Below are 23,220 nucleotides of genomic sequence, written 5' to 3'. Positions count from 1 at the left end.
CCAAAGACTGGGTCCGGACCCACATATGGGTCACATGAGATTTTTTTGCGGTCCGAAATGATATTTTGGTTTTATTAGGCGCTACATTATGCACCAATTGACTTTTTAAAACGTGGGTCCCCATGCTAGAAACTTTGGGAAACACTGCTATCAAGATATGATGCTATAGATAATCTCATATAGTATATTTTAGCACACACCTTCCTGTCACCCACACACAAACGCGCACACACACGCGCACAGCTGCATTGTACATGTGTCTCAGTTTGTCGTCATCATATACAAGAACATGTCCAAAAATGTCGGTTCAAAGCTTTAGAGCGAGGTCTGCTTTACGTCGACCCGGAGCGATTCCGTTATGTCATTTAGCAATAAAATGGGAGCAAATCCAACAACCAAACAGCAATATTACCCAAAGAAATCAGTGGAATATTGTTTGCAGATGTTGATGATTACAGACCTAGTCCCGTTAGAAATTTTCATAAAAAAGATATACATATATATATATATTTATATTCATAGTTATGTATATAGGCCATTTATTCATTAAACATGACTTAGCTTTAATTTGTGTGGACACGAGAGAGAAAGAAGCAGACAAAACATGGAAGAGAGGAATAAAAGAAGACTTCCTCCCACACAGGGGAGTTTCCACACATACACGCGCACACACACGCGCACACGCACACACACGCCATGGCTTTTGCTGCGGCCACTGGAAACAGTGTGTACGTCTGCGGCTGAGGGATTCTTTTGGAAGAGTGAACGGTGAGTTTGGCTGCAGTGCAGCGATGAAGCTAAAAGCTCTGCTGTTTGTGCCTGGAGAAGATAACATTCATCTGGATTCTGACCAGCAGGTCAAAACAGCCAGTCTCCCTGTAGTGGAGTGTGCTAGGTTACAGCTGAGGTTACAACTCTGTGTGTGTGTTTGTGTGTGTGTCGGAGGATCAATTTGAGTGTATGCATGTGTGATAGTGTGTGTGTGTGTGGATAAGAGAGCAGGGGCTAAACTAGACGTCCGAGCTTCTACTGTGCTCAGGACTGGCCTCTCATGAACATGTCACATGACCTCGTCTCTCTCTCTTTCTTCTCTACTTTCATGAGACATGCTGAACAAAATATCCTCACAAATAAGGAGGTGGCAAAGAAGAAGAAACCCTACTTACTCACCTTTATATATATAATTGTTTTTTTTTTTTTTAAAGTCAAATTTTTCCATTGTTTTCTTCTCCTGACTCCTTTATCTTTGAGGAAGCATGCACTGATATGAGTCTTTTTATCGTTATAATCATCTGCTTCAAAATACTGCCTACTGACAATTTTCAATGTGGGTGACTGAGCAAATGCCAGTCTTTGTCACAGAGGTGTAAATTTGAGTTCGAACCCAGAACCAAGAAGAGATTCACAAAAACATGAACTCTATACCAAGAAAGGACACCTGGTCTAGAGGGACTCAGCAGGATCTGGGTCTTCCTGTTCCCCCTCCTCCACTTCCCTGTCCAGAAACAAGGCAGAACTGACAGAAGGGGAACAACAGAAACACAGGAGCTGATATTATTAAAAGAGGGGCCAGTGTCTTTTTTGGGCATCTCCATCTCAGGGACTGCAGAATGGAGGTGTTCAGTGTGAGATGTCCAAGAGATGGGGAGGGTTCTGGCCCATGGGTCATTCTCTACTCTCTTTCAAGCCCTGCTCACACCTAAGGTCTTGTGTGCCGAGGTAAACCCAGTTTGAGTCCAGATCCACACCAGGCATCAAAATGCATCAAATCTTAAGTATTCACTTATGAAATTCACCTCAAATTTCATTTTGTCTCTTGGGAAACTGTAACTGTATCTAAACAGAAAAAAAAAACTAAATTGAAAGACAAAACAAATATAACAAAGTTGTTTGGCATTGAAAAATCAACTGTGTAGAGGACATTTGCATTCCCACGTCTGGGTGCAATCGATGCCCATTTGTGTCCAAGATGCATTTTAATGCTAAATGTGAAAAGAACATCAATACTCAGTCCTGCCTCATGAAAGTGGAATACTGATGAAGTCTTTTCTCTATGTGTCTTTCAGTCTAATTACATGACTGTGTTTACATCTGTCTCGGAGTCTCCTTTTTTTTTGGTTTCATTCTTTGCTTCGCTGTGTCACTTCCTGTGTTTGTCTCCGTTTCTGCATTTGTCTCTCTGTGTCATTCTCCATGTTTGCCTAAGCACCGACTTCGCTGGAGGACAGACAGACAGACAGGCAGGCAGGCGAGGCTAGCTTGGCTGTGAGGGTGAGGGTGGTGTCGGTCGGGTGGCTGTGAGGGCGGCAGGGAGGACGAGAGGTTGGAGGGTGGTGGGGAGGGGCAGCAGCATCACAGCCTCTCCCGAGTGGGGATCCAGATGTAAGGCCCTGATTGCTCCTCGATCACTGTCTTTACTTTGTGATAGACCTCTTCAAAGCTGTCCCCGTCCACGACAGCTGCATCAGGATGATGTCAGGGAGGGAGACAGGACAACAGTTAGGAATGGAGGAGGGAAAAATGTGGCACAGGCAACAAAGAAACAAAGATTAAAGAAAGGGGGAGTAAAAGAGAGATGGAAGTTTATATGAATAAAAAAAACACAGTTTGATCATAAGTTTATAAAAGTGTTTTGTGAAATCTCCATGAAAATATGAAAGGCACATTTCCCTTTCCAACCAAGTCTCCAACATATTCACTCAGAAGCTGATAAAATATCACGTGTGGTTCCCGCTCATGATTTTGTCATAAACTGTAGACTGGTGTGGACTTGTCAGGAAACCGAACATTCAATTTTTAACCGACTGCTGTGATTTGCCCCAAATGTGTCTCTTAAACTTTAAAAATCCCACAAGGAAGCATTTTTTTCACAACACCAGGAATATGTAAATGAGGAATTGATCCTTGCGGAGACGGATCAAGAAGGATCCCACCCCACCCCCGTATGAATTACATACATCATACATACATCATATGTACATCATCAAATCCTAATGCATATTTGATTAAGATTGGCTCAGAATTTCAAATTAGAATAGGTAGGTATAATTAGAAGAATCAGGTGGTAGAACATTTAGCTACCAGGCTCCTCTCCTTTGGAACCAACTCCCACTTTCAGTCAGACAGTCTGACTCGGTCTCCACCTTTAAGGTGAGACTGAAAACCTACCTCTAACACAAACTGATTAGAATAGTCTATCTTACGCTGCCAAAGGCTTTGACTGCTGGGGGAATTTCCCATCATGCACTGTGAATGAGCACACAGACTTTGCACGAGCCACACTTTCTCTACCCCGTCCTCAATTTCTCAACCCTCACCACTTACCCGATGTACCCCCATGAGATGTAGCCCATAAATCTACATATAGCACATAACTAACTGATTTTTAATCTCTTACAGTTCTGCTGACACCAGTGAACGACATGGTCAGGACAGGAAAGAGGACTCCGTCATCCCCAAGTCTCTGACCACAACAGCCTTCACTACAGGCTGTGGCAAACCCAGTGATCCAGATGGATCCTGGCATTTAAAGACTTTTTACTTTCTATTCTTTGTAATTGTGTATTGTATGTTTTGGGTAACATCTACTGCACGTCTGTCCGTCGAGGAAGTGGATCCCTCATCTGTGGTGAGGTTTCTAAATTTTTTTCCCTGTTATAAGGGTTTTTTCCCTGGTAGTTTTTCCTTACCCTGGTCGAAGGTCTAAGGACAGAGGATGATACTAACCCTGTGAAGCCCCGTGAGACAAACTAAGTTTTATAAACTGTGGGCTATACAAATAAAATTTGATTGATTGATTGAAATTAATAAAGAATGAAAGTAAAATCATCATGATTTAGATTTTGTGAAAATGATCGATAAGACACAAAAATGATTAGATGTAACAATTTCATATCATATCACATTTGAAATAGCTGTCAAAAGCACTCCTGGTAGAGATGCAGTGTGTAGATAGTGCAGAATACCAGATGTTTTACTTATAAATCACATGCTCTGTTTGCGATATGTTTACCTGAAAAACACTCTAGGAAGTCTTGCTCTAGTTTGAGGGCTCGGTCCATTCCTTTCCTGGCCTGCTCCTCCGTCAGCCGGGTGTTGATCTCTCTGTGAACATAACAGACAAAAACAATCTTTCGTAAAACACACAGTATATCAAAGATACACGCATGATTTTCGTGAGGTACATACAGGACATTCTCCAGTGACTTGGGTCGCACAAAGATGGCAATGGGATGAAGCTGAGCTGCTTGTAGCCTGCGCACAGCGTTGGCCGATACATCCAGGATGCAGTGTTTCCCCTGCTGCTCGTGCACACATGCAGGGGAAAGAAGTGAGGCGTATTAATAAAGGCTCACTGTTATCTTAGTGACTTCAAAACTGTCAGTTAATGAGGCAAAAATCCATGGGAGGTTTCAGCAAATTAGCAAATGAATGTCATTGTTTCTGTGCATATCACACCTGCTCAGCCACCTCGCGGACACTCTGGACACTGGTGCCGTACAGGTGACTGTTGTACTGGCCGGCCTCGATGAACCGATGACTCTGAATGTCCTTCTCCATCTGTTCCCGCGATGACACAAAGTGATAGTCCCGTCCATCCACTTCATACTCCCGCTTTGGCCGCGTGGTGTCTGTCAGAACAAAAGAACAAAACTGTAAACGCAGAATATACACTCTTGATCCTAAAAATGTCTTTACTTCCATGAGATGATAAACCATTACACAGATAAAACCCTGAAATGGCTGCAGGTGCCAGCACTGGCATGAAAATATAAATATAGAGTTACTTACGTGGGACACATGATCCAAACTTATCAGGGAACTCAGACAACAGGTCGTCATTTATTCTGTCCTTCACAGGACCTAGAATGATGATGGGCCTCGCGTAATGAACTTAGAATGAGGAAGGGGGAAAAATGGAGCATTAAAAAAAAAAAACAGGAACGCAATCAAAAGCACAATTTTAAAAATGCACTTCTATTTTTATTGACCTTACCTTCCACTTGGGTGACCGTCTCATAACTTTGTAATGTTTTATCTCTTCCTGTAGACGGAGCACAAAGGCATTCAGCCAACTTTCTTTTTACCATTATAAAAAGACATTTAAGCTCTGCACGTGTGTCGATGTGTGTCTTTGTTCAAACGCATCAGAAATGCGATTATGAACAACAACAGGGACGATGTTACTGTGTTGGAGGTGAAGTCAATGTCAATGTTTTTTTGTATTTGGCAGTCAGATGTAATGTAAGATGACCACGACAGACAGGACTGCAAAGGTAGAACTGAGCTATTAATCTTGTATTGGATACTCAGTTGAGAATAGTACAGGATGTAAACATGTGCATTATGTGTGTGCAAATAAACGGGACTATTGTATTATCTGTAATCTACTAAAATGTACTAATTTACCTTTTGTGCTCAAGCTGTCTCGGCCATGGTCCTGCAAGAGAAACGAGGTCAGAGATTAACATAGGTGAAGACAGAGGAGAATCAGAATACTTTATTAATCCCAGGGGGGAATGCAAACTGGTGCGACTCCGATTAGGAAGAAACAAAGAAAAAAAGAGGGAACAGGCCTCTGGTGAAATAACTCACCCTCTCCTTGGTGTTAACACGAGACCACTCTTTTCTTTCCACCCTGTCCGGATGAGGATGGAGCAGAATAACGTGTCAATTTGGAGATGATGCAGAAAAAAAAAAGAAAAAAAAGGAGGAGCTGGTTGTGATTCAACATGGCTGTTATGCAGCGCTTATTTAATTAGACAATATCTATATCAAACCTGGTGTAAAAATTATTGACCAGCTACTTCTATATATCAAAATGTGTTATCTAACCATATTCTGTCTCTCATAGTCTGACCCGTGAAAAATGTATCTGACCTGTGCTTGCTGGGGATGAAGCCGACCTCCTCAGCCTCATTCTGGGGACTGACTTTCCGCGCCTGCCACCATTCTTCATCTCCACAGTCCAACACGTGCAGCACATCCCCAAACCTGAAGCCCAGTGCTTGACTGAGGAAGCCGCAGTCTGCAGTCTTGTCATAATCAAACAGGGCCCTGAGGGATGAAGGAATATGAGTCAGCATTTTTAATTAACTTTACACCTTATTGCATTATATTTTCCCAAAACGTGAAAACATCATATTAATAATAGTTAAAAAAAAAAAAAATCCAAGATGCAATGTGATTACAACTACTTCCAATTGTTAACTTTGAATGTTAACTTTCACAAACAGCTGTTGTATTGAACCCACATTTACATTTAAATATAAAGGCAGACAAGAGGAGAGTTCGTCTAGTTAATGATTTTTCTGACCACAAGACACATTTATAGAAAGATGAAGGAAATATTTGGTGTGTCGATGAGGACTCACAATGGGAAGCATGGCTGTAGTGAGTCTTTGAACAGATAATAACAACATAGCATAACTGAAGTGTATGAACACATTAACATAGCTAATCTTTGGTTCGGAAATGCTAATGTTTCATTCTGAAATGTATTAAGGATTATAAGTAAAAATGAGAACCCTTGGGTGAAAAGCACATGATAGTTATACAACATGCTTTACAATAGTCACCCTGTATATAATAGAAAACCTGATGGTCTGTAGATGTCTCTTGTTTGACTAAATGGCGACATGGCCTAAACATGTTGTTGTATCCAACGTATAGATCACGAGTCCATATGGTATATCCAGACACAACTTGTTTTTTGAAGTGCACGAGTCCAGAAAAACATGTTACACCCACATGATAATGCTAATGCTAATGATAATTTACTACAACAACAACAGGACGGTTGGTTGGACCGTACACTCTTAGAAATAAACATGCTAAGTAGAACCATATAAGGTTCTTCGGCTTGCCCTCATAGGAGAACCCTTTTTGGTTCCACCGGGAACCCTTTGAAAACCTTTATTCGGGAAAAGGGTTTTAAAGGGTTCTACTGAAACCATTAGTGTTGCCAAGAACCCTTGAAAAACCCTCTCTTCGGGAAAGGGTTTTTCAGAAGCAAATGGTTCAAGGTAGAACCTCAGCCCTTGTAGAAGGACCCTTTTGGAAGCCTTATTTCTAAGAGTCTAATGGGTTTTAAAGACATGGCGCACCCTGGATGTTTATCCTGAGCCAGGACAGGCTTCTGGAAAAAGAGTGCATTTACATGAAACATCAAGTTTCTCAAAAACTGTACAGTAAAAATGTCTGACCTACTGTATGGTAGTAGTCATAGATACCATGAACACAACCTAGTTGTGATCCTAGAACTTATGGACATTTTTTTTCCTATATCATCTCAAATTTCATAATCGTTCGATCAAAACCTGCCAATATGTGACTTTTAATTAGAAATTTCTCAACAACTATACAGTAAAAATGTCTGATTTTGTGCAAGTGAGAGACCTGATATAGAAGCCTCTCTTTGGGTTGCTCCTTAGTGTTGTGGTCCCAGAGCCCATACTGCTGTTCATCAACTGTTCTCTCAAGTCGTGGATCTTCGCCTCAAAACGACTGTACTCTGAAACAGACAGACACAAGCTGATAATGACCATTTCCTAGATTTCCAATTTATTTTTGTAATGAGGTTTTAGGGTTTTTCAAATCTGAATACTATTGTGATAATGTTGAGCGGTTTTACATTTCTTTACAGGCAGAAAGTAACACTGGAAGAATTCATAGTGTGGTGGATATTGTTATTGAATTATCACCTGGGACTGTTAAGAAACAAGCACAAAGTAAACTGATCTGGGAGGAAGTACATTTGACTGATTTGACATAAATGTGGAGAGTTGCTCTGTGTTGTAGCTGCAGCCGTACCGTCGGGTCGATACTGAGCGATGATGGTCACCGTCTGTCCTGCGTTCTTCAAAGCCGCAGCTGCCTGCTCGTGTGTGGCCATACGCAGGTCCACGCCGTTCACCTGATGCGCGCACACACACGCACACACACACACACACACAGTATGAATGTCACATATACGTGTATGTATGACAACCTTATGAACATAAAAGTGTCCTTACACTAAGGATCTGATCGCCCTTGTGCAGCTCCCCACTGAGGTCAGCTGGTCCTCCTGCCAGAATGAAGGAGATAAATATTCCCTCTCCATCTTCTCCTCCAACAATGTTGAATCCCAGACCTGTGGAGCCTCGGTGGATCAAAACTCTGCGAGGCTCCCTGATAAAGACAAATGGCGAGAGCTGCACGTTAGAAACAAATACATCGTACTATCACTTACACTGGTAATCTTCTTCTACTACTACAACTCTGCATAGCATTAGCAGTCATACAGTAAACACTAAAAGTTAGCCAATACAGGTGATATAGGTGAAAAATGTATCGTCACCAGATGTTGGCCCACCTGGGGATATCATCATCTCCCATCATGCCATGCAGGACAGGAGAAAATCGACTTGGTGAGGTGGGAGTGAGCGCTTGTGGGTAATCCGAGCCGAGATAGTTAGGGTGGCTGAGTTCAGTATCCATATGGGAATATGCTGGAAAAATACACACACAGAAACAAAATTGAGTATAATATCCTGTAGCAGGGTGTGCTGCACAAAGATATGCAGTATCAGTTGAAACTTTCATTATGAGGTGGAATAAGCTCAAAGGGAAAAAAACCGGTGTGTGATTATACTTTGCTGCCTCTGTATTTAGTTTAGGAGGACTTTAGCTTTAGCTTTAGTGTGCAGGAAGAGCGACTTACTGCTGGTGAGGTCTGGAGGGTTATAGGAGTTAGTCAGGAACAGGTTGTTGGGCTTGGCCACCCTGAGGTACACCACCTCGGCTGTGTTCTTCAGAGCCCCCACCGCATCCTCGTGCATCACATCCTCCAGACACACGTTGTTCACCTGAGTGTTTGAGGCAAGCAGGGAAATCAGTCAATATTAGCAGCAGGAGACTGCAACTTTTCTAAACTCTGAGTATTTTTAGATCTACATTTTTGTCACTTTTGTAGAGCAATTAGTTTATGCGAGTGATCGGCTGCCTATGTGAAGAGGCACAATACAATGAATGTTAATGATAGAGCAGTGAGGATCAACTAACTGCACTGTAAAACGTTATTTTAGGTTTGTGTGTTTGTTTATTAAGATCCTCATTAACTTCCGTCTTAGACAGTTTCTCTCTTTCTGGGGTCTCAATTTCATAACAATCTTACATTAGCTGGTTTACAAACATACCTAATTTTTAGACACATTACAACTAAAATACAACAAACCAACAAGAAAAAAGCAAAAATAAAAATACGTTACACAAAAATCAGCATATACTCAAAACCATATTTCTAATAAAACTAAGTAAAGAATAGTGTAACCTACTTTACGCACTTAACCAGTCCAAACTATTATTTATTAAACTTACTCTTGTCCTGTATGGACAGCAAATTACAAAGCGCGCTGCTTTGTTCTGTGCAACTTGCAGTTTGTTTAGATTAGTCTCTATCGTGTTGGACCAAATAACTGAACCCTAATCCTACTGCAATAATACTAATACCTGTACACATTTTTTAATTAACCAACTTGGCAATAACTTCCTACAACACTTTACAGCAGCCATACTTCTGCCCATTTTTACTAACATTTGGTCTATAAGTCTATTCCAAGACATTTTATCATCAGTTATGAGTCCCAGTAGCGCAACTTCTATTACTTGTTCAATATCTTCAATTCCTATATTTACTTTTAGTATATTCTGTATTTAGAACCGTTTTGTTAACCCTGACTCATTCCTCAATTAACTCTAATTCATTATTCAAGAGTTTACTTAGTTAGACGCATATACAGAAGAATAATCAGCATTTATTGCCATAAATATTGAGAATAAGAGTGACCCACTCCAGAATTCATCGATCTCATCTCTGGAAAACTACCTTTAAAATTGACAGTGTATTCCCTGTTAGTGAGATAACTCTTCATCCATGCCAAAGCAGGCCTTTCAAAACCACAGCAACTTAATATATTTAATAATAAATTATGAATTTGCTTTATTCGTGACTCTTTATCGTTCTTAACGAATTGCACAATTTTAGATATTTTCCATTTTAAAGGACAAGCACATTCTCCTAAGTTAAATTAATGATATGGTAAATTGGTAAGGCAATCAGGTTAGCCACAGGTTTTAGTAGTTTCACATCAAGGTTGTTGACACCCGAAGGTTTTTCATTACTTGTTCTATTTTTTTTTCGGACTGTTACTGCACGAACCTTTTCTAATCTAAATTTACATGATCTACCACTCATTATACATTATGAGAAAGGTTTTCATGTCTCAGGTCCATACCATCTTGAAATTTTGGAATTTTATTGCTAAAATACTGACTTAGATAATAAGCAACATCAATAGGTTTAGTAATAAAAACGACATCCACCTCCAAAAAAGATATTGTTGATTTAGTTTTCCTTCCCATTAGGTCATTAATTGTAGTCCATATTTTCCTGCTGTCTAATTTGGCGTCTTTAATCCTATTCTGATAATAGATCCTTTTTTTCATTTTATTAAATTTTGTGACATAATTCCTCAATTAATAATAGCTAGCCCACTGTAACACATCACCAGATTTGAGTTAGACAGATAAGACAGAAAGATAAACTATATAATCATAGCATTACTCAGTGCGATTTATCGAGGCTGGATCTTTCTAACTATTATTTGCCATCACAGATGTGTGTTTACGAGGACTATTGCTTATAAATGAATACAATAAATTGTAATTGTATTTCCTTAATGACATAAGCATGTTGCCATATCATCATATTTAGAGACAAAGCATTATTTAGATCAGATGATTAAAATAAATAAATAAACACCATTTTGAAGTTGCCATCATTGAGCTTGTCATATGCTGCTATGTGAAAGCCTCCCTGTTCTCCAGCAGATGGCAGTGCAGTGCTGCTTGTATTTCACTGTGGTTATACTTAAACATTATCCCTGCCTACACATCGACTTGCATGTTAAACCAGAGCCATGGAAATAACAGCTGTATTTTATACTTCAGTGCAGAAGATACATGACTGTGTGAGTGTGAATGTGTGCCTGAATATGTATGTTTGCTAAAGAGGTGAGAGTCATCATGTACAGAATGTGTGTGGGCACATTTATTATTTTTTTTACGTGTGATTGACTGACTGCTAAAATCTTGTCCCCGATCTGCAGACGGCCATCTTTATGAGCAGCCCCGCCTTCGATGATCTTGGTGACATAGATACTGTTATCTCCTGGTATGTGCTGGTTTCCCACCCCTCCGGCGATGCTGAAACCCAATCCTGAGAGAACGATATCAACGAGAAAGGCAGAGAGAGAGAGAGAGAGACAGTGTAAGGAATTCTGTGTTAATGCAGAGCAGATTTGTTAAATCCAGAGGGTAAAGCTTAGCCTGTTATAAAGCATCCTTGAGCACACACAGAATTGTTGGTGGCTTGTACAACGATCCATACTCCCACATACCTTTAGGCCCTTTGATGAGTTTGATTTCAGTGACTTTCTCAGCTGCGGGTTTCCTGCGGAGAACATAGAGGCGGACGATAGCACCTGCCTCCTTGAGAGCCTCCACAGCTTGACTGTGTGTCACCTCCCTCACATCAACATCATTCACAAATAAGATGCAGTCGTTCACACTAAGAAACAGGGAGGGTGACAGACAGAGAGAGTGGGAGGGAGAGTGACAATTCAGCATGAGTTTATGTTGTGGTGCAGAATATCGGGTGTAATCCTCCACCACATGTGGTCATGAGCTGTCAATAATAATCAATTATTGGTTTGTGGGGGATCTGCTTTTCTCCCAGATGTCAATATTCAAGAGAGAAAAACTTGTTTGGTTGATCCTAGCTCAATGGTTAGCTAGAGTCTAGCTCTCTGTGTGTGAATTGTACGTAGTGACTTACTGTACATGCTGTGTGTAGAAGAGAAGCTGATTTTTAAGCAGGATTTTTGATTAAAATAGCTATTTAAAGCAGTAGACTGTTTTCCTCGGAGGGTCTAAAAACTGCACTTATCGCGATTACATTCATGCATTTAAAATTCATTTTACAGTCCGAAAAAAAAGATGATATGGGAAATTAAAAAATGAGCCCCCAAACCAATAGCTACTGACATCTTGAGCATATTATATGCACCGTATGTGCCTTTTACTTGGTCTATACAGTCTTTATGTATTCTGATCCAACCTTTAATATATGCTATAATACTTCACTTGTTTACCTGCTTTCATGCACCACTTGCGAATACACAATGTGTAATGTTTAACCAGCTGAAACCATCTGCACCAGCTATCTACTTACTACTGCAATGTTTTTATGTTTCCCCTTTAATGTTTAATTCATTTGTTGAGTCTCATGCACTAATACTTGGCAAACATGGTCAGATTCTGTTTCTCTAAATGTGAAATTATGAATGTAAAATGTAATGTAAATTATAATTATTATTTAGATATGTTGCATAAATGGGCATTAATAGACCAACTTTAAACTCCAAAGCTGAAACTTGCATTTGTCTGTTCTGTTCTTCCTCTGGGAGTTTTGAATTGGATTTTATATGTACTTCCCCCCCGGGAATGTAGTGCATCGTGTCCAGGCTTCTGTGTTCACTGTAACTTGGTTACCTCAGCCGTCCGTCCTGAGCAGCAGCTCCTCCAGGTATGATTTTGGTGATGAAGATGCTGGGGTCATCGCCCACATGGGGGTTGTCTGTTCCCCCGGCAATGCTGAAGCCCAGGCCTGAGTTACCCTGCGGTAATGATGACAGACATAACTACATGCGTCATGTTTTCTTGAATAGATCAAGACTGACGTCACTTATTATTAAAGATTGGCATTTCAATTAAACAATGCTATTCAAAGTATTCAAAGGGAATAGGGCTGCAAATAACAATTCATTTCAAAATCTATGAATCTGTTGATTATTTCCTCGATTAATCGAGTAAACGTTTGGTTTATAAAGATGTTGAAAAATGTTGATCTGTGTTTACCAAACAAAATAAAAATCAGTTTCATTGATTTGTTTCCAAAGAACCCAGAAAATATTCACTTTTAAAAAGATGAAAAATCAGAAAACCTGCTTTAGTTATTGAAAAAAAACCCTCAAATTGATTCAACGATTATTAAAATAGCTGACGATTAATTTAGTAATGGATTAATAATTGAATAGTCGTTGCAGCCCAAGACTTTTTACAACCAAGTGAATAATCAAATAATCCAATAATCATGCCCAGTAAAGTTGTTTCTCAGACTCACTCTCTCCAGTGTGATTTCCTCATACTCGATTTCACCTTCTGTCCCATTTACCTGTCAGAAACAGATGTTAGTTCATATTGTCAAGAGAGAAAATGTAATTTTCAAGCCCAACATAAGAGTCTAAATCAGAATGTCTGCTTACATTGGTTCAGCTTGACCTTTTTTTGTTGCGTTTGTTAACTGACTCAAGTCATGTACTGGGAAAGTTCCCATCAGTACCTGAACGCAACATAAGAACCACTAAAATCTACTTTAAGTATCGCTTGACCAGACGTCCTATCCGTTAAGATTAATCCAAAATCGTTTTTGCTTGTCTCTGACACACTGCACACTGTGGATCAGTGTGGTTTAACATTAAGATAAAATAACTTTTTGTAGCTCTGTAGTGGTGCAGAAAAATATGGTTCTGTGATGGCAGACTTTTCTCTGGGAAACCTTGTCCTCTAATCCCTCACAGTTCATGATAATATGTTCACTGCCTCTGTTTAATCAAAATGAGTAATGCTTCTGTTCTGTCAAACAGAAAATTCTTATTTAAATCCAAAATTAGTCAAATGAATTACTGCCATCAGATAGATATAATGAGCAAAGACCTACGTGGATGGAGATGACAAAATGGAATTGCTGATCATACAGACTGCATGTGAAAGTAGCCAAATGAGTCATGTGATTGAGCCTAACATACTACAGTACATGGAAGATCAAACATAATCCTTACATATGGGGAGCCATCGAGTGTGTCGGTGTTCACCACCACTGGAGGAGTATTTCCCTAGAGACAGAGAGAGAGAGAAAAACAGAGAATCACAGATGACGTATCTCCCGGATGAGCTCTCAGTGTATCCTCGAAACCTACAGTCACAGCCAAGAGTGATGGCCATTTTAGCTCTCAGCTGTGATAACACCATTCTCACTCTGCTATGGTTGTCACTCTGCTCAAGGATAGCGAGCGCTGCTCAAGAGCCATTTTTTATTATCCACTCCATGCACAGTATGATGGACACAGAAATAATTCATGTGAGCCTTCAGGTTTTTGTACAAACTCTTGTTCTCAGGTATCATTCAAGCTGGTTTTTATTACAGCATTACAGCGTTCTCCTGAATTCAGCTGCCTCAGGATTCAAAAGGTCTTTCAGTGCTGACTGACAACAACATTGTATGTCACACCACATCACGTCATATTGTGTGGTATTACTCATGCTAAATGGCTTTTTATTGAATTGTGTGGACATGTTTATTGGCCATCTGCCTGTCAGCCGTTTCAAAAATCAGCGATTCCTTTACAGCCTTGTTGACAACTTATGGTAGCATTCTCCCATCACACTCAGAGGATGATGGACAATCAAAACCAGTGACAGACAGCACATTTACTCTGAATATCTTCACAGAGCGCTTGTGTGCAATATTTAGGAGAGTTAAGTGGAAGAAATCCAATAAACTACCCCTAAGTATGTTTGTGTTTTGTGTAATATCCCTTTACAATAAAACACAGTTGGGTGGCATCCATCTTGTGCCTTGTTAAAGTCTGTAATCTCTCCAGTAGATGTCACTAATTCTTGCACACAGAACCTGTGAGCAGGTTGTTTATGAGGAACACTGTGATTTAGGAAAAGACTAGATATGAAACCAAGTTGATGAGAGGACATGATTGGTTTGGGTTTCTTGGTCGCGTGCCACAACACACATCTTAATCCCCTTTCTCTGTGCTTCTTTACGGGTTTTACTCTCATCAGCGTAGCTGATACTGGAAGATGTAATACACAATTATGTGCAGTGATCTGCGTAGGACACAGTCTGACTAAGCTTCTGTATTTATTATTTCTGTCATTGCTCTGTATCATGCTGATTAGCATGGGAAAGACCCTGCGCATCTAGTGAATGTAGAACTGCAGACGGCAGCAGAAAACATAGCTCACTGACCTTCACAGACCTGACAGCTCTGACACACACACACACGTATGCAAATAAACAACATAACTCAACACGGTTTCTCAACTTTAAACATTTTTCTTACTGGGTTTTTTAGTCTTTGTAAATGAGAGTAAGTTGTCATGGGAACAGCTTTTTTTCATAGATTATTACAGTGATTTGTGTTGTCTTTGAAAATAGAGCTATCCACTCACTTGTCCCATTTTATCAGTTGCTCATGTGCAAACTATAACAACCCACTGCAACAGCTCCATAAAGCCTACACTTTTATGAGGCCTATAATGCTCTTTTATATTTCTGACATACAGCTGTTAATTCAGTTATATATTTTAGTGCTGCAGTTACTCATCGATGGTGTACTGAGCTGATTGTCAGAGGAGTTTTAATGTTCTGCCTCCCACATGACTGTAAATAATGATGCAACTCTCAGTATAATGCAGCGCAGTACAACACCACCTTTGGCTATAGCCTCAGAAATAAACATGTAGTTGCATTTGCACAATCTTGAAATAACAGTCAACAAAAATAGAACATCTCAAAGTAGTTTCACTATTGCTTATATTTAGGGTTTGAGCATGAATGTTATTATTGTACTTGTATTGTATGCACAATACTTGGTCAACTGAGGTTGTTTTTGAGTTTGCTATAGAAATAAACTTATCTGTTTGGCAAAATTGCCATCTTCAAATGTAAATACGTAGTACACCTAAAAGTGGACGCCATCAAACACTACCATACACTCTTAGAAATAAAAGTGCTAAGTAGAACCATATAAGGTTCTTCGGCTTGTCCTCATAGGAGAACCCCTTTTGGCTCCCTTTTGGAAGAACCCTTTTAAAAACACTTTTAGAGGGGTTTTAAAGGGTTTTCTGAAACAAAATGGTTCTTACTGGAACCATTAGTGTTACCAAGAACCATTCAAAAAAATCCTTTCTACGGGAAAGGCTTTTTCAGAAGCAAATGGTTCCAGGTAGAACCTCAGCCCTTGTAGAAGGACCCTTATTTCTAAGAGTGTATGTATGTCGAGTATCCATGTGCTCTTAATTTCCTAAAAAGTAATCTATAGGCTCACTGCAAACAATAAAACAGTTAGTTGACATGCTAAAAGTTCTGTATTTACATTATTCAGTGCTAGTCGTGATGAACACTCAAAGCTGTTTACACTACAGTTTGCCATTCACCCACTGGTGAATAAACATTCACCAGTGGGTGAATGTTGGGTACTATTTCTTTCATCTCAAAGACACATCGGCATGTAGACTTGGGTAGCCAGGAATCAAACCCACAACCTTCTCAGTTGAAAGACAACTCGCTCTGCCACCAAGCTACTGGCGCCCTAATATATCAATATATGATCCTATGACAATTGTGCAATAATACCTATTACTTTTAAACAACCTCTCAAATGATAACATCAAGCTTCTGCTAATTGCAGCCTCTCGTGTAAGAAATGAAAATGATATTAGCTCATTCTGATTTAAAGGGGACATATTATACCCTATTTCTCCAAGTTAAACTAGTTCCTGGTGTCCTAATGAACATGCTTTGGTCAAAATACCATAAGGATAAAGCACCACAGCAGTTCAATCACCCTGCCAAAACAGCCCTGTTCAGAACCCCCTAACTAGTATCTCTTTAGGTCCACCTTAAAGGTCCACCTTAAAACAAAGTAAAACGAAACTTAAGGGACAGGAAATGACATCAGCCACAGAGGCTACTGGGAGCTAACAGCAGTTAGCATTTGGAAAAGTGATCATTTGCAGACTCTAGCAGGCACATTGCCGTCATATATAACATGTATCCACTGGACAGATAAATCCTCTGAGGCTGGAAGTTTGTGTAGGACTCTGTGCTGCACTGTGGAGCCAAGAATAGAACTTTTTGTGGACATCCGGTTTTCAGATACCGCTGCCCTCGCCAGGACTCTCGAGTGTTTCACAGAGTGAAGTGGAGCTCCGCGAGACAACAATTCCAGGAATTTAGCGCATTGTGACGTCCCAATGAGTGCGGAAGTCTCATCTTCTGTACTTAGACTGAGGAGTACATAAGGATTTAAATGATTAAAAAGTTGATTTTGCATAATATGTCCCCTTTAAATACGAGTATCACTAACCCAAATCACATCACAAAAACACCCTATGTATATCGTTGAATTCACATCAGACATAAACAGTATCTGCTCTAACAAGGAATTTGCTAAAAGTTGCCTGTGCTGAGCTCCACCATGTAGCTGTGTCCAACGGGCCATGCTGCTGAACATCATGTCAAATTCATCCTTATCTAGAGACTGAAATAATGAGTATAGCCAGCAGAAATTCAAGTACAGACATTTTTTCCCCTGTGGGGATTTGGACAGAACCTTCTCTCCCTCTCTTTGCCCTGTCAAGTCTTTGGACATCAGGGTTGTGAGAATTTACAGTGTTTGGCTGCTGTTGCCCACCTATATTTTAGCACTACCTATTCAGCTAATGTGTCCTCTGCCATGTCTCTACAGGCCTGCACCTCCAGAATTTAAAACATTCTCATGAATCCATATACAGTTCATAGGGCTCCAACTGATGTTTGTTTTTACAATCAATTAACTAGGTTGATTATTTTCTCAATTCATTTAGTTGTACGATACTTTGAATTACTGTGGTATTTCAAAATGTAGCCCCAGAGTCCATTAAGCTTTTGGGTTCGGTATCCATTCCATTCGGTACCCATCTTGAAGTGTAAAGTAGCGATGAATAGCATCCAACGCTCAGTTGCTATTTTGGTAACAAGGCACACACTTTTTTCTTTTCCATGCATACAATGTACTGAGGCAAGACGCCATGCAGCGCAAGTGTGAAGCAGTGTGTTTAATATAATAATTAGAGTTAGTCTTGGCAATTAAGCTATGGAAAAGCACAAAGCTTCAGGCTGTGTTTCAGGCTGTAGCTGCGTACTGCTGCATACTGTAACCTCTCCTTCTTGCTAAATGACCCAGAAGATGTTCAAATCATCGGATCAACCTTTGCTGCTCTGTGCATCTTCAAATTCTGTGCAACCTCACGCCACTACCTGGAGAGACATTTTTTGGTTTTAAAATGACAGTCATCAGTTTCATAAAGAATACTAAAAACACCATGTGTTACCTTTAACCTTTGAGATAGTGTGCAGATATAATTGGTGAAGCTGATGAGCGTTTTTTGTTTTGGACTCAAACCAATCATTGCATTAGAAGCTTTAGTGTTTGTACACAGCATGCAGCAGCTGGAGAGCCTTTAACAGGTAAAAGCCAACTGTTCAATAAACAAGACAGTGACCTCTAGGGAAATACGCAATGTCAAACTATATCAATTCGTATGTGATTGAATAAAAAGTGATGTTTTTTTTAATACATCAGCAAGCATTATCGGCTCCAGACTGACCACTGACCACACTTGGGTTGCCTCAGGAACATATCATGGCAACCCACACACAGCCCAAGTAGGATTAGATTAGTATTACCACATTTGATTTCCCAGACCTAAGGCCTGTGATTAAAATTTCTGTCACAGGCCTGATCGTGTATCCAGTCTTAACCCTGAAATGTGTATCTGTGCTAGCTTTACAACATAACCTTTGTATCTTAGTTCCACAGTAATAACATAACAGTCTAGATTTAGCATTTTCTAGTAATCGCAATGAGATTTTCATGAACATTTCTATGGTACATTGAGCTACAGTGATAGTTAAATTGCATACCATCTTATGATGCCGACGTTTCTTGACTTTCCGCACATTGTTGAGGAGGCGGCAGCCCATCTTTTTGGCGTACCACACTGACATGAACATTCTGCTTCAAGGGCCAAAATTGAAAACACTGTCCCACAGTTGATACTGGGCAACAAACCCTGATTGCTTCCAAAATGAGCAATACACACAACGTGAGAGTGTGTCTGCAAGAGTTAGAGTAAGCTCTGCAAGTGTCTCCTTTCAAAAAGGACAACAAAGGCATTGTCATAAAGTGAGACATTAGGTCCAGGCCCTGCCATAACAGTCACTCAGAGACCTCAAAGCATCCAGATCACCTAAATTAAAGACTTTTCCTTTCCACTCAATCTAAATACAACATAATATTTAAAAATAGTATGACAAAGGATGTACCTTTGTACAATTTTTAATTCAGAGTCGCAGTGAAGGCACAGCCAAATTAGCATCCTTTTCTTGCTGAGTAGGTAAGACTTCATTTGAGGAAGCCCATAATCATCCGCCAACCCAAGGCTCGAATTATAAAAATGACTCATCGCCAATAAAAACCCGCCGAGACGCACTTGTCCTGTCTTCAGAAATCATCCATCCAGAGTTTTAAAAAAAGGCATTTACAAATGGATCCCTCCGTTCTTTGTCATCCGTGGCAGTGGACTGTGATAGCGGTGCCTCCCTTTTACTGGTCTGTGCTCAGTGAAAATGCAGTTCATATTTTCTGCTGCTTCTGTACTGTACCCCTCCCATCCCACTGCCAAGGGAAAGGAGAGCGAGCAGGAAAGTTTGATGGCAATTACTTAGCTGTCTCTCTGTATAATGTCGATGGTGGTGATGTGCGGGGGGAGGAATTGTTCTTTGGCTGAACGTAGAAGGACAAGCAGCTCAGACTGGCCTGTCTCATCTTAGACTACAAAATGCTACTACATTTTCATTAAATAATGGCATTTTTAAAGCTCTGCATGACACATCTAAAAATGCACAGTGCATCACTTGCATGCATGTGCTGGCGTGAACAGAAGGATGACTGTCTCTGCAGTCCATTGCTTTGTTTCTTAGTACGACAAAGAAGAAAAATTGATGGCCGAGATGTTCCCGATCAAGAAGTGAGAGTGTGTAACTGCGTCATTGTTTTCAAAGGTCTTTCTGTCTGAACAGATGATAATATGGGAGGTTTCAAACAAAAACAGAGCCAGCAGTCAAACTATTCACTTCAAACTCCTCTATTTTCAGGGTAACCGTATTCAGAGTCTAGGTTCTAGTAAAGGCCACATTAAACTTCTCCGACTGCGTATGCGTTATCCGTCTGCGTCACCACGGACGGAAACGAGCTGCAATGTCCCGCCCGATCAGTAGGGGTCGCTGCGCAAGGTTGTTCTGCTTCAGGCTACAGTGAGCAATGGCGTCCGAGAAAGAAAGAGAGATAAAGACTGTTGTTGAAACAGTAGCCATTTCTCACTTTTCTATGTGACGGAACGCAGTTTTAAGATAATTTGAGGCGAGAAATTGGCAATTTAGAGTCTAAACATGTGCTGTGTGTGTTAAGATATGACGTATTTATAGTTTGGCAGCGGCGTTATCGGCGGGGATCAGCTCCGCGTCTGTGGACGCTCGGTGCTCACTGTGAGCCGGCACAGAGCAGCTTAGCTCGGCCTGTCCTGAGGACCAATCGCAGCTCTTGCCGTCTCCGTTGTCCCTTGACGGAGTGACGGACACTTAAAAAATATTTCGTGCAGTCGGAGACGACGCAGAGGCTCTTCGACAGGCTCTGCGTCGACGCCGAGTCTCTGCGTAACCTACGCAGAGCACTTTACGCAGAAGTATAAATTGGGCTTAAGTCAGGTCAGTGAAACCCCAATAGTAGCACTAATGCTGGAAAATATAGCTTGACGCCAGAGTATTTAAGTTAGTCATTTTAATGTCTCTTCTGCTGACAAAGAGCTGATCAAAAATGTGCTATACGTTATATGCACATACGAGCACAGAGGCATGCACACTTAACAGACTTAGGACAGACTGAAGGACAAGCTGGCAGCTGATGTTCCATCTATCCAACTCATTTTCTCACCCTTCCAAACACAAGGCCCTCTCTATCTGTCTTACTCCAGCATACAACATGAACAGCTCTCTCCTTCTCTTTCTGAGTGCATATATATATATATTTTTTTCCTTCGTCTTGCTTCCCTCTCCTTCCCGAAGGACCTGAGCTGCTGCTGCTGCACAGTAATTACACCAAAGCTGCAGGGACATATTTAAACATTTATTAAAGAAAACTAAGGAGGACGGAGAAAATGAAGATAGAAATCAGATACCAACCAGACAAGAGTGCAGAGCAGAGAGGGGAGGGTGTAATTGAGGACTCTTGGGGAAAAAGGAAAACATTAATTGAATCCATGCATTAAAAACGATTGCTTGTATGATTGTATGGGCTGACTGTTTTGTCTGAAGAAGACTTGTGCAAAATAGTATTGTGTAAAGGCTGTGGTGAAACATGATATACTGGTGTTTTTCATTTAAATGGATTGCAACATAAACTGGGACCAGTGGAAGTAGTCAGTTAAAGTACATTGTGCCTGCTGTTGTTCACACCCAGCTCTTCAGTTGAAGGTTAAATAGAAATGTAATATCATGAGCCCCCCCCAAAAAATTGAATCGATCGTTCATTTGCTATAGCACTGTGGCTGAGCTGTCAGCATTTGAGCTATACTGATTATTTTTTCAGTATGTTTTTCCAAATTCTTCAGAGACTGACACACAAACACAATATGTGGAATTTGAATGCATCGTAAACTCAGCCACGACATGGATTCCTATAGAATTTGCTGCTAAGGTCGCTGGAGCTCTGTCCTATCTAGAGAACCTATGCATCCTTCATTTAGCAACAAATCTCAGATGTTTAGTTTAGTGTCTATTGTAGGCTACTCTAAGCATGGTTGAATCGTTGTATTCTGGGAAAATGAAAAACAATTCATACAATCATATCATTGCACACTGATACAACGAAGTTCAATTATTTTGCCTTCAATTCCTGCCAAAACAAAAAGGATTTCACCTTAATTTTACACACTGTAAAAAGCTCAAATTTGTTTCTTTAAATCCAGTTTATACGAAATGTATTTTGACTTTGTATTTGCAGTCAAAAAGACTTTCATCACACCCCCTCTGAAATTTATGAAGCCACATAAGAGAGCATAATACAGAAGACTTATTGAGTCCTATACAGTGTTCGAGGCAGCAAGATTCATTAATGTGAGAACCGATCAATACAGAAGTTCTGCACAGTGTGAATAAAAATCTTCCTAATTACATTACACTCTAAGTTTTTTTTTTTTTAATATATGTCATTTGAAGCTGAAGCACCTCTTTGCTAAATCATGTACATAACCCAAAGACCTCCGCTTACTTTGCCAAACCGTCGCAGAGCTTCCAGAGACAATCCTACCCATAAATCAGTGAGGGCCTGGAGTGGTACTGGCAAACCTCATGCCATTAACGCAATAAAGAGACAGACTGACGACACCACCTACACATCAATGACAACCACACAGGCACAGCGGCTGCGTGGACATCCACACACACACACACACACAGGCGTTACTGCAATGCATCTTTCAGACAGTACAAAAACAACATATAATACAGACCAGTGTGGTGAATTGAAAGCATGCATATGCTGGCTGAAGAAAGTATGCACTTGTGTGAATGAAATACATAAGAAGACACATTTGTTGATGACTTTACACTGAAGGTTGCAGATGTCCTGTAATAGTAAACAGTGTAATTATGAATTATGAGCAGACACTGTTGGACGGGATGCGTTCAAGGTCAGTGTGAGCAGAAGTGATGTACAAGAGTAACTTCATTTGTTCAGCAGAGATTTGGACGGAACAATTTAAAAGATTACTCATGATCCCGTGTCTCTTAATTATTTTTTTGTTTTCTGATTTGCTATTATTACTTAACTAAATAATTTGATTATTATTTATTTGGTGCTTAAGTACTAAATCCTCTGCTATTGGTATTTGTTTTTGCAAGACAGACAAAAAAACTAAAATCATGTGATTAATTCATGGCACATGAGGCCAAGTCTTTCTGTCAACATTGCTATATTTTCAAGGTGATGAAAGTTGCTGCACAGTGTCACACTGACCCCTACAGGTTTCAGCCTGTCCTGCAAAAAGATTACATCTATCTGTCTGTCAGAATATCAATGTTTCGGGCCCTCCAGACCTTTGTTCTAAATTTTTTTTTTCAGTGTGTGGGAACTCTGGTATAACATATCTGTCAGATTTGAATGATTATGAACATACTCGTATAAGAATACAGATGGAATGGCGTTGAACGGGCAGTCGTCT

At 40.2% G+C, this 23,220-nt stretch overlaps 1 protein-coding gene across 1 annotated transcript in view; it reads right to left on the bottom strand.

The window, feature by feature from the left end:
- Positions 1 to 2,352: 2,352 nt before the first annotated feature.
- dlg4a (discs, large homolog 4a) overlaps positions 2,353 to 23,220 on the bottom strand; it is a gene marked incomplete at both ends in the record, with an annotated part of 74,406 nt that continues 53,538 nt past the window's right edge. Inside the window, 17 exons of the mRNA XM_083890344.1 lie at positions 2,353 to 2,459; positions 4,013 to 4,104; positions 4,189 to 4,301; positions 4,459 to 4,631; positions 4,792 to 4,893; positions 4,997 to 5,057; positions 5,596 to 5,638; positions 5,881 to 6,057; positions 7,399 to 7,513; positions 7,813 to 7,915; positions 8,016 to 8,172; positions 8,357 to 8,492; positions 8,705 to 8,849; positions 11,124 to 11,260; positions 11,442 to 11,611; positions 12,595 to 12,719; positions 13,226 to 13,276. Coding sequence (XP_083746470.1) covers positions 2,353 to 2,459; positions 4,013 to 4,104; positions 4,189 to 4,301; positions 4,459 to 4,631; positions 4,792 to 4,893; positions 4,997 to 5,057; positions 5,596 to 5,638; positions 5,881 to 6,057; positions 7,399 to 7,513; positions 7,813 to 7,915; positions 8,016 to 8,172; positions 8,357 to 8,492; positions 8,705 to 8,849; positions 11,124 to 11,260; positions 11,442 to 11,611; positions 12,595 to 12,719; positions 13,226 to 13,276 — 2,007 coding nt within the window. The remainder of the gene's footprint in view (positions 2,460 to 4,012; positions 4,105 to 4,188; positions 4,302 to 4,458; positions 4,632 to 4,791; positions 4,894 to 4,996; positions 5,058 to 5,595; positions 5,639 to 5,880; positions 6,058 to 7,398; positions 7,514 to 7,812; positions 7,916 to 8,015; positions 8,173 to 8,356; positions 8,493 to 8,704; positions 8,850 to 11,123; positions 11,261 to 11,441; positions 11,612 to 12,594; positions 12,720 to 13,225; positions 13,277 to 23,220) is intronic.

The sequence above is a fragment of the Microchirus variegatus genome (genome assembly GCF_963457635.1).
Source record: "Microchirus variegatus genome assembly, chromosome: 5".
Taxonomy (NCBI): domain Eukaryota; kingdom Metazoa; phylum Chordata; class Actinopteri; order Pleuronectiformes; family Soleidae; genus Microchirus; species Microchirus variegatus.
The sequence above is the reverse complement of the archived record's forward strand: the minus strand, read 5'-3'. Positions and strand labels throughout refer to the sequence as shown.